The sequence below is a fragment of the Lactuca virosa genome, chromosome 7 (genome assembly GCF_052849685.1).
Source record: "Lactuca virosa cultivar CGN04683 chromosome 7, Lactuca_virosa_CGN04683_v6, whole genome shotgun sequence".
Taxonomy (NCBI): Eukaryota; Viridiplantae; Streptophyta; class Magnoliopsida; order Asterales; family Asteraceae; genus Lactuca; species Lactuca virosa.
Genome location: NC_136432.1, coordinates 278,756,944 through 278,774,796, shown reverse-complemented (window position 1 = coordinate 278,774,796; position 17,853 = coordinate 278,756,944). Strand labels below are relative to the sequence as shown.

Sequence of the window (17,853 nt, the reverse complement as noted above, 5' to 3'; positions counted from 1 at the left end):
TTATTTCTAAACAAATTTTTGCTAGATGGCAAGCATTGTTGGGCAATTTTGATTTCGATATTGAATTTATAAAAGGAGAAAGCAATTCATTACCAGATTTTCTTTCTCGTGAATTTTTGCAGGGAAAATGAGTTCATCGTCTTCCTCCAAGATTGAAGACAAGAAACCAGTTAATCAAAAGCTTGTTCCTTTCTCAAGTCAAAATCGTTTTTCCCCATTAACTCCAATTGCAAAAAATTCTCAACTTTATTCAAACATGCTACAATCAAAACTAGCTACTCCAAACATTTCTCCAGTTCAATCAATTAGCCCTTTTTCAAAACTTATTCCTTCTGAAACACAAATTTCAACAAATCCTAAACCTACAAATAAAGCCCCTTATATTCTCAATCCAAATCTCTTGAAAATCCAAATACTTGAAGATTCTCAAATTCTTAAGCTTAATCAAGGTTTTCATGTTCTTACTGAACACCTCTTTGGTCGAGGAAAAACCTTTCATGAAAACTCTTACAAATCTCGAGAATATTATCAAACCATTCTACAAGAATCTGGATCTGTTCAGATTGATCACCGTTCTAATAATAAGGAAGGATCTATTGATTTTAGCAAAGCCCGAATTCTTAAAATCATTTCTCCAGAAAATTGGTCATCCAATCTTTCCTTCGAAAAACCCCTTTATCAATTCCCTGCTTATCCAAGATATTCATATTATGATTACCAAGAAGCTTGGACTAAAGCATTTTTTCTTCGAAACTATTCTCATTCATGGTTCATTTTCTTTGATAAAAATTTCAACTGTGAATACCCCAGATGGTTTGTCAATTGGTATCGTTATATGGGACTTGTTCCTATTTGTTTACCCACTGAAATTCTCAAAGGATTTTCTAAATTCAAAGAACTATTTATTCAACAAATCTCAGAATTTGAATATTTGTTACAGTTCACCATGTTATTCAAAGTTCCATGGATCATGTCCTGGACATTCTCTTATCAAGAAGCAACAGACTTAAATCCCCCTTGGCTCAATAGACAATTTCGTCTAAAATGGTGGGATAAAGTCACGATTTCTCAAGCAAACGAGCAGGCTGTTTTCAATCATTATCAATCAATGTATAATCAAAAGCCAGAAATTGAAGCGAATCTTATCAAGAGTCTATCTTCTCCAGATGCTAATCTTATTAGCAAAATTCGTGCCGCTGCAAATTCTTCCCCTGAAGATCTACAACAATTACTTCAAGAAATTCGCAATTCTCCAACTAATTCAGAAAATTCTCCCACATCTGTCAAAAATAATTTTCAAAATGCTCAAGATCCTTTTGATGATCCATTTGCAGATTAATTAAATTTTTTATTTTGGTGTTATACCTTCAATGTAAGGTATTCTTTCATTTCGTATTTCACCCTCCACCCTTGGTGTCATACCTTTTTAGGTATTTTGCAAAAGTGTTTGTTATTCAATGGGGGGTAGTACGTGTTAGTATTTATTCAGGTGTTATCAAATTGTGTTAGTATTTATTCAACTGTTATCAAATTTATACACTGTGTGAGTACATCAATTATCAAAAATATTATCAAATCTTCTGCAGAGATAAGATGCTAAATTATTACACGAAAACAAACAACTTTTACAAAGATGAAAGAAGATGCTCCATTATCGCAAAAGAAGATTTTCCATTATCAAAAAATGACAAAATATGATGCCAATTTGTCAAAAGCTTTAGATTTTTGTCTGCCACATCTAGACTCCGACAAATGCAAGTTGATTCAATAATTCTCAAGATTGATCCGGTAATCCTTCGGTTTCCCGTTTCAAGATATTTCAAGACTCCAAGACTCCTATATATTGAGGAGATATGTTTTAATTAGAATCATCTCGATGTTCTCTAAAAATTTCTCTCATTTAATTTCTCTCAAATGTTTAGTTCATGTCTAAGAAAAGTGTTCTCCTATCTACTTCTAGATGTTCAAAATCTTTAGATTTTCAAATCATACTTGCTCCAGACGGATGCTCTGATTGTAATTTAAAAGAAGGTAATATATAAAGAATTTTATTCAATTGTTGTATTATCTCTATGGCAATCTCATTGCGAGTTATTCTAACTATTAATTCTACAAAATTTGAAATTTTTGTTAAAATAATACTCGCATTTAATAATAATCAAGTTAATCAAATTCATGCTTGAAATATTTAAATAACTTTTGTTCTTTTATTATTCATCATGACTGATTCAAAGATACAAGCTAATCGTCATTATTATTGTAATCAATTAAAAGCTTTACAAGTTCTAATCAATAATCATAAGTTTATAAGCAAAGATAGAAAACAGTTTTATAAAATAATGTATGATTTTTATCATCAAAAAATATCTGAAACTACTTGTTAATTTGGTATCAAATTATTGCAAAAAGTATTATTATTACAACAACTAATCTGTCTTTTAGAACTCATATATATATATATATATATATATATATATATATATATATATATATATATATATATATATATATATATCTATATATATATATATATATATATATATATTGGGCTAGGTTATAATGTGGATGGACAACTATTGTGCGAGCCTGTGGACAGTACTATTCTATGAGAATTGCTAAGAGAATAAGTTGTTTAGTAATGCGAATACGTTAAACCCCCACACAAATATCGTCATTTCCATGCATTCTCACTAATTCTTATTCATTTTTGTTCTCACACATCGTTTTTCACTCTTTTTCATTCTTACATAATATGACTCAATAAACATTCTGACAGAATGAGAATAATAATAAAAAGTTATAATAAACTTATATACGATTTAATTAGTGAGAATGTGTGATAATGACAATAGTTATGTAAGATTGAACGTATCCATATTATCAAACAACATATTTTCTTTGTCATTCTCACAGAATAGCAATGTCTACACGTCCGCACAATAGATGTCAATCCACATTTAAACCTAGCCTTCTCTCTCTCTCTCTCTCTCTCTCTATATATATATATATATATATATATATATATATATATATATATATATATATATATTAAGTGTTGATATTTGTAAGAACGAATAACTCATGACAATTAAATTTTCTATGAATATAAATATTTATCAGAGGATGATTGTATATTTTTAAGCATACATTCAGTGATAATAGTATCATTTTTATGAATACATTAATTAATCTTATCGCATGTATCTCTAAAACAAATATTATATTTAATTCATATTATATTCAAGCATTAGAAGTATGTTGGATGAGTGGTTATGTCATTTGATTTCAAACCAAGAGGTGGTGGTATCGGTTCATCTCTAAGATATCATTTGGGCTTTAATTTTGTCAGCCTTATAAGAGCATCCTACATCGCCTTTGAGATAAAACCTTCAGCATTCTCACCTTTTATATAAGAGAGTTAAAGACTATGACTTTTAACCCACATTTTTTATGAGTCTCACATTGCTTGGGATGAAACATTTGGCGCTCCTCATCTCTATATATAGTTTCTCAACAAAATGATTAGCACTCCTGGTCTGAATCAAAGTAACTCGTTGAGTTACTGAGTTTTAGTAAAAAGGAAAAAAAAACAAAACAAAGAACCGTAAAAAAACGAACCGAAAAAAACCATAAAAAAACCACAAAAACCGAACAGCATAAAAACCAAACGGTGCGCTTTCTAAACTTCAAAAAACCGAAGTTGCGGTTTTCGGTTCGGTTTTGGCCAAAAACCGCACCAAACCGCACCATGCTCACCCCTACTGAGGAGGTGAGAGGCGGTGGACGTGCGCAGGTAGAGGATATAAAGAGATCGGAGGAGATGGGAAGCGTTGGTTGTGTTTTTGTTGCCGGAAAAGTGAAGATCAAGAGATAGATAGAGAAGAGATCGTAAGATGTCCTTAGGGTTTTATTTAAAGGAAAATAAAATTAACAATTAATAAATTAAAAAATAAAGAGCAAAAAAAGTCATTTCAGCACACTTAAACCTACTAAAACTAACCATTTTTGTAGTTTTATCAATCGAAAAGAAAAAAAAAATCTTTTGAGTGGTGAAAAGAACAAATTTCAAACTAGAGTAAGTTTTATAGAATGCAAAGCTTTATAGAGTGTTTTTCTTAAAAAATAGCACAAAACCGAATAAAATAAAAAGTAAATTACATAAATGGTCTCTATGGTTTGAAATAATTTGCACGTTTAATTCCTAACTTTTATTTTTAAATTCGGATCATCCTTACGATTTACTTGTGTTTCGTACTTGGCCCTAATAGACCTAAAATAACATTTATACATTTTTCTTATTCTTTATAATATGATAATCTGATTAAAAAAAGATTTAATAAAATATAGATGTGGGTCCCACCCCCACCTTCTACCGACTACACCCTTTCTTCTCCTTTAAATAGAAGAACCCTAAAAATAGACCACAAAACCCGCAGTCGCCGATAAACTCTCCAGAGCCGCCACGTCCTTCTGAAAGGCTCTTTAAAGCATACATCGACCGCCGACCATGCACCCCCACCTTTATACTCTGTTGGAAGCCCGATCTTGATGAAGATGAGCCCGATCTTTTAGAAGTCTAATGTGTTCGAGACGGTCTTACTAATGATTGCTTAATCGATGTTGTCATACTTGGCAATTCTTCGAGTCTTCGAGTTTGGAAGACGAAAGCGATCAATAATGGCGATATAAACATCTATTGTTTGAGAAATAGGAATTGCAACGGGGCGGGTTCGGGCGGGGCATGGTTTCCCAAACCCACCCCGATATCTTTCGGGTATCTTATCGGGGCGCCCCATTGGGTTTCGGGTTTTCCTGTCGGGTTTCGGGTATCTTATCGGGTTTACAACAATTCATAATGAAATCTTTATTCCGTTTTAGAGTACCCTCATGTCTTATAAAATATACATGTTCTAGCGTCTCTTTTAAATTAAATATATGATGCATCACTTTAATAAATAAAAAATTGGACGTTATATAAAAAATTATTTGATTTAAATTTAGCGTAATACGTTAAAACATAAAAAATAATCGTTCACACCAGATTGTTAATAAATAAAAAGATTGTCTACAATAAATATTTTATCTTTGAACGCGTGCAATTAACATCAAAAGGTTTCGAACATATTATATATATATATATATATATATATATATATATATATATATATATATATATATATATATATATATATATATATATAATCGGGGCGGGGCGGGGCGAGGATAACTCACTCCCTGCCCCGAACCCGATAAAAAACTCGATAACGACCCGTTACCCGACCCGAAATGATTGGGTTTTGAGTTTCCCCATCGGGTTCGGGCTTTTTTGCCATCCCTATTGAGAAACGTGGATCCAAAGCTTGAAGGGATGCCGAATTTGAATCAGGTCAAGGCATTGATCGGCTACTATGGCCCTACTGTTTACTTCCATCCCGACGATGTATACTTGTCGTCGTCATCATCGTTGTCGGTGTTATGGTTCTTTGAAAACGGTGCGATTATGTTTAAAAAAAGGAAATCTGACGAGAGATAAATCAATGTTGGAGGATGAAAACGACGATACCTTCGTTAAAAACGAGAATCTCAAAGTGTAGAGTTGTAAACTTGCTTTAGGTGGGGACTGAACCACATCTCTTTGGATCTATGTTTTTTACTTCGTAATTTATATATAGGATCTATGGTTTTTGTTGTTTGGATCTATGCTTTCTGTAATGTAATGACCGGAGGTTACTCGGGGTGGTGAACAAAAGTAGTTTTCCGGTGAACTTAAAGAAGGGGAAGAGGGATGAGGGTTAGATGTGGGTCACGTTTTAATTTATTGTATTGTCTAAATAAATAATAAAATTAAGGGTAAATTACACGAATGGTCCCTATGGTTTATGTAAATCTGCATGCTTGGTCCCTAACAACTTTTTTTAACTCGGATGGTCCCTTACACTTCATTTTGTTGCGTATTTGGGCCCTACCAGACATAAAAAGACTCTTTTACCCTTATCTATTTATTTTTAATATTTTTAATATTTATTTTTGTTATTATAATTATATAAAGTAAATGGGCCCACCATCATTAGTTGTCGTAAATACTATCCTCTCGTTATCTTCATCATCGTCATCTCCAGCAGCCATGACCACCATCATCTCCGGCAACGATCATCGTCTCCGGCAGCCACCATAATATCTTCTAACCATGGTTATTGCTTCTTCAATTTACACAACAATATAGGATCAACCAAATGAAAATCAAACTAAATGAAAATCCTGATTCAAAGATCCACGTTAATTCCTGTCAAACACCACCACTCATCACCTCAAAATAATATTCAGCGCTAAAATTAAATCTTAAGACAAAATTGAAAATCATATCTGAAATCTGAAATCAAACCTCATACCTAAAATCAAAACCACTTATGAAATAAAAATCAGATTCAAAATCTTGAGAAACCTCAAAATCAAACCCAAATTCGAAATCCACATGTGAATCCCCCTCTAAAATCGAATCCAAATCTTGTGTCTTTAAAGAAAATGAAATTGAAAAGTCTATCATATGAACCCGATCATGAACGCGGGTAAACTCTGAGCATATTGGATGAAGCAGATATCCAGTAGAACGATTATGTGAAGCGATATTGTGAACGCGTCTGCTAGCTCTTCATCGTTGATGACCTCAGGTGAAGAAGTCGGAGATTTACCTATGATGAAACCTCCGATCTAACCAGCGACAATTTTTTTGTCAGAGAAGTTGGAGAAGATGAAGCGAGAGAGAGGGGGGGGGAGAGAGAGAGAGAGAGAGAGAGAGAGAGAGAGAGAGAAACCCGATAGACTATTAGTCGCCGAAGGTTTAGGGATCGCAGGTAGATCTTCCGATGATTGTGGATGTGGTTTTCGGTGATGTGGTTTCAAACGCAGATGATAGAATGAGAGATTATACAAGGTTGAGGCGTGAGGATAATGTTTTAGAATTTAGGTAGCGTCGGGAAGTGGATAAGGAGTAGGACCCACATGTATTTTTGTTATTTTTTTTATTAGATAATATTAATAAAAAGGTCAAAAGGGTATAAATGTCATTTTAGGTATGATAGGGACTAAACTAGCAACAAAAACAAACTGTAGGGACGGTCCGAGTTAAGAAAAGTTATTAGGGACCAAGCATGCAGATTACCATAAACCATAGGGACCATTCGTGTAATTTACCCTAAAATTAATAAATAAATGACATTTGAATTAATTTAATTTAAAAAAATGTAGGTGACGACAAAATAGTCCTTTTATGTATGACATGGACCACAGACGCAATAAAAGATACATAGGGACCATCCGAATTAAAAAAAAGAAAAAAAATTAGGGATCATTCGAGTTAAAAAAAATTAGGGACCAAACATACAAATTACCCCAAACGATAGGGACCATTCGTGTAATTTACTCTAAAATAAAAGAATTTTTTAGTAGCTTTACAGAAAATAAAAATAAAAGGTTATAGTGATTTTTTATAGAATTTATCAAGGTTCTAAAAAGCTCGTCATGGCTCCAAGGCTTGTATGTACCGCCAAGTTTTACCAAAACGCCGCATTGACTCATATATGTGTATAAAAATAAATAATAGTTGAAAATACATATAAAAATATGAATTATATACAAAATTGTCGCCTTAGGTCATGCCTTACAAACGACGTGGCTCGCCAAGGCTCGGAAAAGCTTGAGTCTTGACATTGCCGCCAAGTCACGCCTTACGTTATTTAGAAATTGGAATTTATTCATATATTTATAATTGACTTTAATGTATATCTACTTTATCTAATAAAATAGTATATATGAGTTATCGAAGATGTTTTATTTTATATCTACTATTGTAGATTTTATTACTACTTTTGATCTCCGATTAGTGCTTGTGTGTGTGTGTTTTAACCTCAGAGATTTATAAAAACTGTATGAACTTTATATACATATAATATAACGTGTGTGGTCATTTAATTAATCTAGAAAGAAATATCGTATAAATCATATAAATAATAAATAATTCAAGAATGGACAACACTAGCATCCCAATGTCATAATATGCAAATGTATCCGATATTAGAATTGGTACCACATGTGGTGTGGTAGGGACTGATTTCAAAATCAAATCAATTTTATTTTATTTTTTATATTTGGGGTACAAGTTAAAAAAAATATGGATTAGGTTTGGTTGGTGTACAAATATTTGGTTTTTAAATTTTGAAAATAATTAATTTCTTAAAATAAAATAATAATACCACATTAGCTAGCACAATGTTGTATATATTAACATAACATGTTTTTCGTCTAAGCTATCTTTTTTACATTTTACTAGACCAAATAAAAATATAATATAACTCATATATTCATAACTAAATTGATCGAATTTATGATCACTTGTAAGAATAATCGTTAAATTACATATGCAAGTTATTGAGAAAACATATATAACAAATTAAAGTCAATATAGGTCCAAATATCTCCACTTGATGACCTTAAGCTACATCCAAATTCGATTTGAGAGTTTTGATAACTTATACATATTGCATAAGGTGGGAAACATAAATAAGAAAAATAGATTTTATTATTATTATTATTATTATTATTATTATTATACTTTTTTCTATAAAAGTTGGATTTGATGATCTCATCAATAACATCTTTTAATTCAAATGAACATGAAACTTAACTTAACTTAACTTGAGAGAGAGAGAGAGAGAGAGAGAGAGAGAGAGAGAGAGAGAGAGAGAGAGAGAGAGAGAGAGAGAGAGAGAGAGGACCTTCAGCTGGATTGGTGGTGCTTTGAGCTCGAGTTATGGCGGCGGTGATCATCAAGCACAACCACAACCACAACAACAACCACGATAACATGGCACAAATCCTGTTGCCTCTGCAGTCACGGCCTAAATCAGTCATGGCTTCCGTTTAACAATACCATTTCACATCATATTCAATTATTGATATATATAAATGTACACACTGTGTACGTAAGTAGACTTTTCTTCACATGTATAAATGCATAGATAGTGGAACAGACTTTTCTTCTTCCAAGTTGAGTAGAAAGCAATGTTTGGTCCTAGTGGTCGGGTCGGGTCGGGTCGGTTTGTCTCAATACCGGATGTAAAAGCTGAAAAAAATTGTATAAAAAAATTCGTATAGAAAAGTAAGTGTTAGGAAAATAAATAAATAAAAACAAAGTGTAAAAATACTTCTTTCTCTCTCATATCCTACCAGCAATATTCTCTCATTTTAGAGCATCTTCAGCTCAAGCACAGGTTCAAAGCTCATCTCCGATCATCCTCAGCGAAAGGCACCTTCACGGCTTCACCTGCTCTCATCTCCGACCATTTTCAACCTAAAAGCGCCTCTCATCTCTGATCAGATTCACTGATTAAAAGAACTCGGTGTGAAATGTATTTAGAGGAAATAGAACTAAACCCACACAGGTATACATATGTATACAGCTGTGTTTTCGTTTAGTCCATATTATATGCTTACAGACACAAACTTTTCAGTTTAGTCCACATTATATGCTTACGGACACTATCTATACGATTTTTACAATTTCCCCAAACAAAATATACCAGGTAAGCATCTATGTTTATCTGTTAGTTAATTGATCATTTTCTCTCGATTTCTGGTTTATTAGTTAATACTAGGGGTGACAGTTTATAACACGACACGACAAATATTAACAACACGAAACGAAATTGGAACGAAACTGAAATTTGAACTCATGTTTATGTCGTGTTCATGTTAATCGTAAAAAACACGATGTCGTGTTCGTGTTCAAAATTTGACACAAATTTTACATGATTTAGCAGTTCTTTATCGTGTTTTTCGTGTTATATTTGATAAATATTAATTAAATAAACTAGTTTTTAATATATGTTATATTTGCTGTGTCGTATCGTATTTGTCGTTTTTTAATTTGTTCATTTTCGTGTTAGTTAAAAAAAAACACCGTGTTAGTTAAAAAAAACACGACATCGTGTCGTGTCGTGTTCGTACTACATAAAACTTTGTCATGTCAGACAGAAACACGAAACGATAACACGATTTGTCACCCCTAATTAATACCTATATATATTTATAGATCATTCCAAATCAATTGTTTATCTGTTTGTTTTTGTTGAAATATGTAGCTTATTTTGAACGATCAAGTGGACGTTGACTCTCATTTTTAGTTAAGAGTCATTAAGTACTATCTACTACCAGATACAATGAGAACCATAAGTAAATTATCAAACCGGAACGATATTAATCTATTACCAGAACAATCCCTATAGCATTTGGGAGTATTGGGATGCATGCTTAATCTATTTATATCAATCTGAAGTTAGCACTACAAGCATAAGACCCTATACCGACGAAATTTTCTACCCCTATGCCGACGATAAGTCGTCGGTAAAGCCTATATCGACGACGTGTCGTCTGTAAAAGGTCGTCGGTATAAGTGGTATAGCCTAGACGGTGGTAGTGGAAAATATCGCAGGATAGGTCAACCCATTCCAGCAACTTGTTGTCTGAACATGGTCATCGAAAGTGATTTTTGAGAAAAAATTAATTTTATTATATACTTTAACAGATGAGTTGTCGTAGGGAGATGTAAAGCAATTCAGACGACTTGTCGTCGGGAAAAGTTGGCAACTGTTGTTTCCGTTTTAGCTATACCAACGACATGTCTTCGGTAAAGGCCAAAACCATTATTACAATTAAGACTTGTACCAAACATGTTTTTTAAAACAAATCCAGACATTATATATGTAGAATATTGTCAAACACTAAGGGATCGTTTGGTTCGCTGGAATCTGTTGGAATCGGAAGGAATTGGAATTTAATTTCATCACTTTCTTATGTTTGGTTCAAGTTTTGAGAAAGAATTGGATTCCTAAATGTGTCCAACTTTCCTTCCATCGAGGGAAAATAAATTCCATGTAAAAGATGAGGAAATTCAAATTCCTTCAAGTGAGAATGTTGAAAATTACCATATTACCCTTTTTATTTTTAACATTAAATATGAAAAACCTCCGTCACTACTTGCGGCCACCTCCACCACAACCTTCGCCACCACTACTCACCACCCAACACCACCACCTCTGCCACCCACCCACCACCACTAACCATCACCACTGATGCCGTCATCATTGTCACCACCTTCGCCACCGCCACCCACCCTTACCACCGCTTCCATTACCACCACCACCACCATTGCCATCGCCGACACCACTACCACCACGACCGTCACCACCACCACCACTACCACCACCACCCATAACCTCTGTTACCACCTACACCACCACCCTACCACTACCATTGTTACTACTAACTCTATCATCACCACCACCACCTCTATTACAACCACCACCACCACCGTCGCCGCCACCCATACCCACCACCACCACCACCGACATCCACCACCACCACCGCCGCCAAAATTTGGTGGTTGTCGAGGCCAACAAAATTAATAACCCTAAATCTTTTACACTAAAATAGTGTATAGTGGTAAAGGGATCGAATCCACGGAGATTGGTTCAATTTAATATCTCTATGAAAAATCTCTTTGTAAAAATACTTGGAAAATGACAATAAATTAAAAATGGGGGTTTGGGTGTTTTGAAATACTTGAAACAAACTAGAATTAAACTATGATTTAAATGGACAATTTAACAAAAGCAAGATTTTGATGTAAAATCAATAAGAGAAAGATGGTTGACTTTGGACTTTCATTACTTGAATATTTGGTTAAATAATCATGAGAATACCAAGGTGCAATACTTGTGTTTATAACCGAACTTGGCTATAGCAATTTATAAGCATAACTTGCCTCAACTCTTCTTTTGTATTAAAATGACTAGAGAAGCTCATAGTACATTTCCTAAATCAAAGTCACAAAGCTAATGAAGCATGTAATTTTGTGAAAATCAATTAGCATTAGGTTTTAAGAGTCACCAAATCCAAAGAGTAATCTATTGCTTTCATTACCACTATGGAGAAAATATTTTCTTAGTCTAAATGAAATGAAAACAAACATTTAAACTAATTGTTGCTTGTTAAATTGAAGACCCATTACTTAGCCAAGAATTTAATCAACAAAAATAACATTCACATATCAATATTCGTGACTAGAGATATATAAACATGAAGGAAGTTTTCATAGAAAATATAATCATAGATATTCAACACAAGTTCATGGAATTCTTCAAAATAACCAAAACATTCAAGCAATTACATCCAAGTCAACCAAATGAAAATCTAGCCAAGCATGGCCAAAACAAGAGAAATATAAGAAAGTTTAGTGATACCAAACATTGTTCTAGTTGCAAGATGGAAAGAAAATAACACCAATCTTCAATTCTTCAACTTCTTCTCCAATGCCTTCTTGAGAGAGAATTGTGTATGTTCTTTAAGTGATGATAATGAAAAATGCTCCAAAACTCTAGTAGATAAGGTTCATTTCCGGATTCAAAAAGTTGCACAAATGCAACGCCCGTAGATCAGGGCTAGTCAATTTAGAGACGATAAGCATCAAAAATGACTTTTTGATGGAAGATTATTTAGAAGGATTAATCTTAACTAAGTTGTAGTATATGTTACAAGGATTCCGTACATATAAAGAACGCCGAAATCCGAGTTATAACGAAGAAGTTATGACCTGTCGAAGTTTCGCGACACAACCGGCACGACACATCGCGACGTAAATAGTGAATTTACGATAGAGCGATATTTGGATTTAGCGATCTAAACGAAAGTTGTAGAGTTCGTTAAACCGAGAGCGTGCATAAAAAAAACGTCTAAATCTGACATCGTATGAAGAAGTTCTGATTTTTCTAAGTTTCAGCTTAGCAGTGTACAACCCAAAACTCGAATATGAGATCGAGTGATTTTTAGCCGAAACAATCTAAATGAGAATCAAAGATCTCGTTAATTGTAGTGCAACAGTAAAAAGACAGACGAAAACGGACGTCGGATGAAGGAGTTATGAATTTTTAACGAACATTTCCTGTCCCGACCTACTAAAAATAATATAATAAAAATAAAGTCAAAATTAGCCGACGAAGTCTAAATGAAAGTTGTAGAGCATAGTCTCACCTACGTGTGGATATAAAGAACGTCGAAAACGGAGTTCGTATGAGAAAGATATGAATTTCTGAAGTTTTTAAATAATTAAAATATATGTATTTAATTATAAAATCGGATAATACCAAACCCGTGACTCATCCGGCCCTATCCACCCGGTACGCCCAGCGTACCTAGATGTACGCGCAGTGTACATGTCGACGGAGGATTACGCCCAGCGTAATTTGGAGTTACGCCCAGCGTAAGTCGGGGTTTCAGCCCCTATAAATAGAAGTCGAGGGCTGCCGATCTTTTTGCCAAATTTCTTCCTTTCTCTCTCATTTTTGCATCGTTTTGCGTGCAAGAAATACCCCGAAGCCCCGGTATCATTCCCGAGACCCGAAGCAAGTCCCGAAGCCCCGAAGATCCTGAGAAAAATAGTTTTCGAGCCAAAACTCTGCCCGCGTAAAGCCCGGTTTTGGAGAAAACGTCCCGTATCGGAAAAGATTATTTTAAGAGACGAGGTGTTGTTCGATCATCGTCTTATCAAGTGAGTGTGTAGTTACTTTCTTCTAACACATAAATATGAAGTATTTGCTATGAAATACGTGCTATGTGTTATATATTGGTTGTTTATTTGAGATGGGTGTGGGATGGATGTTTTATACGGGTTTTTAAATGATTTAAACCGTATATGTATTTTATATCTACAAATATGTTGGGTAGAACAGGGGTAGATGAAATACCTTGTGACTATGAGACGTAGTGCCTATTGTATAAACCCTGGTGACTATGAGACGTAGTGCCTATTGTGTAAACCTTGGTGACTATGAGACGTAGTGCCTATTGTATGAACCCTGGTGACTATGAGACGTAGTGCCTATTGTGTAAACCTTGGTGACTATGAGACGTAGTGTCTATTGTATAAACCCTGGCGACTATGTGACGTAGTGCCTGTTGTATAAACCGTGGAAGCAAATGGATTTTTGTGCCAATCCCTTAGGTCAATCCTTAGGAATGAATGAATGAAGGATAATTGACTCTTAGGGTAAAGCTTTAAGAAACAGAAGAAGATAATGGGGATGGGTAATTTGGGTTGATTGTCTGATGATTAAATATAATATTATATCTTACTGTGGGTTGAAAACCCTATATGCTCACCAGGCTCCCAAGCCTGACCCACTCAGTTTTCTTTGCATTACAGGTAATGGCACAAGAGTATAAGTTGGTGGACTTGACGAGAGGTTTTGGATTATAGATCAGTAGTTATAAATAACTATTGTAAGGTCTACTTTATATTGTTTATGCTTTTGGTCTGTATCGGAAAATGACATCCCGAGATTTTGTTATTTAATGAAAATACATTTCTTTAAAGAAATGATTTGATAAATTCTTATCATATTTTGTTTTGGGAACAAATTCCGCAATTCTTTTAATCAAAGGATTACTCTGATTTTATAAAACAAAGCATAAACAAATCGGTCTTTTCTGGCCGTGAAAATGGGGATGTCACAACAAAAGCTACCCACCAACTTTCCACAAGTAGATTCAACAAGTCAAAACTCGGAATCAAGTCAGCACAATTCACGCGGACCGCGTATGGGTCCACGCGGACCGCGTGGGTCACGCTGAATGTGGGACCTGGGCCATTTAACATACAATCTATCCCAATCTTCTCATTCACACTTCAACCCACATGCATAACTCTTTAGAGGTCAAACCCAACAAATAAAGGGTACAAATGACTCCTTAAACACTACTACTATGCACTAAAACGTAGTACAAGGTAAGTAGGGTCGATCCACAGAGACACGGGACAAGTGTTTATACCTTTTTGCGTAAGGTACAAAAATGGTCACAGAATGGGGGGAATTTATAAGCAATGATTTAAACTATAGAATAAAGCAATAAGTAAATGATTGATTAAGTGAAATAAGTTCAAGATTTGTAAGTACTCCAACTCTATGCAAGACAAATTAGCAATGTGATTCCATGGATGACAAGATATTTGTTTAATTCTATCTAAGTTGGTACTTGAAAGTGTTAACAAGCTCTAACACTTCCCATTCACCACAATAGTTAACCAAAACAAGCTCTTTGATTAATCCTAACCTTACTAACCTAATCTAAACAAGCTCTTAGAATTAGATTGAAAGGTTGCTTTAAACTTTATGTGAATGTTCCCAACAACACTCAATACTCCTCATAAGCTCGGGAGCATAAGAATGTGTGAATAAGATTTACACTAAATTCATTCAATAGAAATCAGTTTAGTGCTTGTTACCTAGTCCAATTTACAAAACAATTACGGATTTTGCAATTAGATAACTTGAATGATCTAACCCTAATTCAAATGGCCAGTAAGAATCACAATTAGAATCAAACATTCGATTGAGACAAAATCAAATTCACTAGATAGAAAATTGAAAGCAAACATCAAGTCATATGATTGAAATCACAACTAAGAAGTCAATACATGAAGTTGGAGAAACTAGGGTTCTAGCCAATCATGGCTAGAACAAGATCACAAATCTAGAAAATGAAATTAAAGTTCTTACAAAATGAAATCAAATGTTCCCAAGTGTTAATCAACTTCAAAATCCTCAAGAAAATCGCTTTCTCTGCTCCAAAAGTCGACCCCCTCTTAAAAAAATTGGTTTCCCCCTTTAAGAATGGTGAAAAACTGCTTTAAAACCCGCATTTACGTTTACACGGCCCGCGTAAATTAACACTGTCGTTTACGCGCCCGCGTAAACGCTTACACTGTGCAGAAATCTACGTTTACACGGCCGTGTAAACGCAAGGCTTCCATTTACACGGCCGTGTAAACGTCTGTAAAGCCAAAATCTTCATTTCTTTGATATCTTGCTCCTCGGTGCTCCGCAAGTCTTGAAATTTTGTCCGCAACTTTTATTTACCTCCTCCAACAATATTCTACCTCCAAAAGTCCCTGAAATATCACAAAAGTATTTGAATGAAATTGCGTCATGAAAAATCCCGAAAAACATGCAAAATGCATGAGTTTAAGCCTATATGCAATGTACTTTTATGAAATAAAGCTACAAAATGGGTACATGAAATGCACCTAACAAATCTCCCCAAGCTTAAACCTTTCTTGTCCTCAAGAAAGAACAAGAAAATTTAAACCGGAGAAAATAAAATAAAAGAGAAGAAAAGAAAATCAAAGTTAAACTTTTTTTTTTTTTTGAAACTTGATGCAAGAAATCAAAACAAACATGAAAAAATATATCCAACCCAATTAACCCTGTTTTGTACCATAGTTGAGAATGTACCTGTCATGCCTTGAGTCAACTTGGCTTTAGTCTCAAAATATTATATGATAATAGAAATAAGACTTTGGCCACTCCCTAATACAACTCAACAGAATCAAAGATCACAACACTAATTCCCTTTCAATATCATCAAGTGAATTCTTGGAACAAATTATGGTCTTACTCTCGTGAAATTATATGTGACAAAACATGCTCAACCATCTTTGTTTCATAAAATATAACAATGCCCGATTCCAGCTATTTGTTGATCAACAACAATCTTTTTCTGAAAAATCTTTTCTAAAAATTCCCTAATATCTATCCAGATTGGTTACAAACTTCAAACCACTTACACCAGTCAAAATAATTAACATTCAGTCCAATGTCATAAGTTCAAATCCAAGTCCAAGGGAATCTTTTGACAGCCAAGTATTTTTCCTAAACACAATATTCAATTAAACTATAAACACAATTATATACAAACTTCTTAATTATATTTTTTACAAATAAAGCTCATGGCTTTCTTTGAAATCCGTGTAACGGGCTTCCAACCAACACATCCAAATCAAATGACCTTAGTGTGTTAGATTTAAAGAGATCCCTCGGGTTTACTTGCCCGAACCTCAAAGGCCACAGATTAGCTTTATTTGCTATTATTAAGTTCATGACTTTCTATGGAACCCATGTAACGAATTTTCAACTCAATCAGTCCCAAACAATTTAGCTTTAGGCGATTAGATGTAAAACACCCCTCAGAGTTTACTTGTTCGAATCCCAAAGGTCACAGATTAACTTAATAATAGTTTTTTTTTAAGTAACACAAATACAAATAACTAAGTTAACACATAACACTCTTATTAATTTATTTATTTATTTGGCCAATTTCTTTATATTTTCGTCCTTGACTTTTCTATTGTGGGACATCTCACGGTCTATTACCGTGAGGACTTCTAAGACATTTTTCAGGGGACTAAAGGTTAACATGCAAAGACCCGTAAGTATAGTTGAAAGCTATGTCCCCAAGCAGGGTATATAAAAGGGAATGAGTAGAAAGGACTTTTTAGAGCGCTGGAAGGCTCGGGACATTGAAATTTTGCATTTTTTTTTATTTGGCATTTTAAGTTCAGTTGAGCACTTACTACTCATAAGACCAGTCATATGTCCCAAAGAATTAACTCATACCTGCTGTTATGCTCCAATGTTGACAATCTTCTCACTTTCTGTTTTGCACAAGTAGCTTCGGGAGGTGTGTTCGTGTGTGATTAACTTGCTTTTAGATATTTCAATAAAAAGAGCAAGCCAATTTCAAGGCACATGACTCATTTACCAGCTCAACTGTTTTGAAAAGATTTGGTTGCTTGGGATTGGATCAATTGTTTTTTTTTTCTTCAAAGAATGCAATGCAAAAATTTGGATGCAAACAAAATGCAAAGAAAATAATAAAAATTAGAATAGAAAGAAAATCTTTTTGGTTTTTGAAAAATTTTCTATGCAGAAAAATGAACAAGAAAATAAAAATTAATGCAATATG

The 17,853-nt window shown here is 34.1% G+C and overlaps 1 protein-coding gene and 1 pseudogene across 6 annotated transcripts in view; one reads left to right on the top strand and one right to left on the bottom strand.

The window, feature by feature from the left end:
• The window catches only part of LOC145124152 (putative LRR receptor-like serine/threonine-protein kinase At1g56140), a 30,012-nt pseudogene extending 21,105 nt beyond the window's left edge, over window positions 1–8,907 (bottom strand). Inside the window, exon 1 of the transcript XR_013715515.1 lies at window positions 8,772–8,907. The product of XR_013715515.1 is annotated as a putative LRR receptor-like serine/threonine-protein kinase At1g56140 (transcript). The remainder of the gene's footprint in view (window positions 1–8,771) is intronic.
• A 416-nt stretch (window positions 8,908–9,323) lies between these two features.
• LOC145124160 (uncharacterized) lies at window positions 9,324–14,382 on the top strand. 5 transcript variants are annotated; one of them, XM_079059400.1, is made up of 3 exons: window positions 9,332–9,437; window positions 9,512–9,578; window positions 10,580–11,786. In XM_079059400.1, exon 3 carries the CDS (start codon window positions 11,127–11,129, stop codon window positions 11,457–11,459), a length of 333 nt encoding a protein of 110 aa, XP_078915526.1. In that variant the 5' UTR covers window positions 9,332–9,437; window positions 9,512–9,578; window positions 10,580–11,126; the 3' UTR covers window positions 11,460–11,786. The 5 variants fall into 5 exon arrangements, 3 of the variants coding, with proteins under 3 accessions (XP_078915527.1, XP_078915526.1, XP_078915525.1); XM_079059399.1 differs by having other exon boundaries at window positions 9,340–9,437; window positions 9,507–9,578; XM_079059401.1 differs by lacking the exon at window positions 9,512–9,578 and having other exon boundaries at window positions 9,324–9,437.
• Window positions 14,383–17,853: the final 3,471 nt, after the last annotated feature.

Bases quoted from the DNA above. Each gene is read 5' to 3' on its own strand.
- LOC145124160 (XM_079059401.1), top strand. From the start codon at position 11,127: ATGCCGTCATCATTGTCACCACCTTCGCCACCGCCACCCACCCTTACC.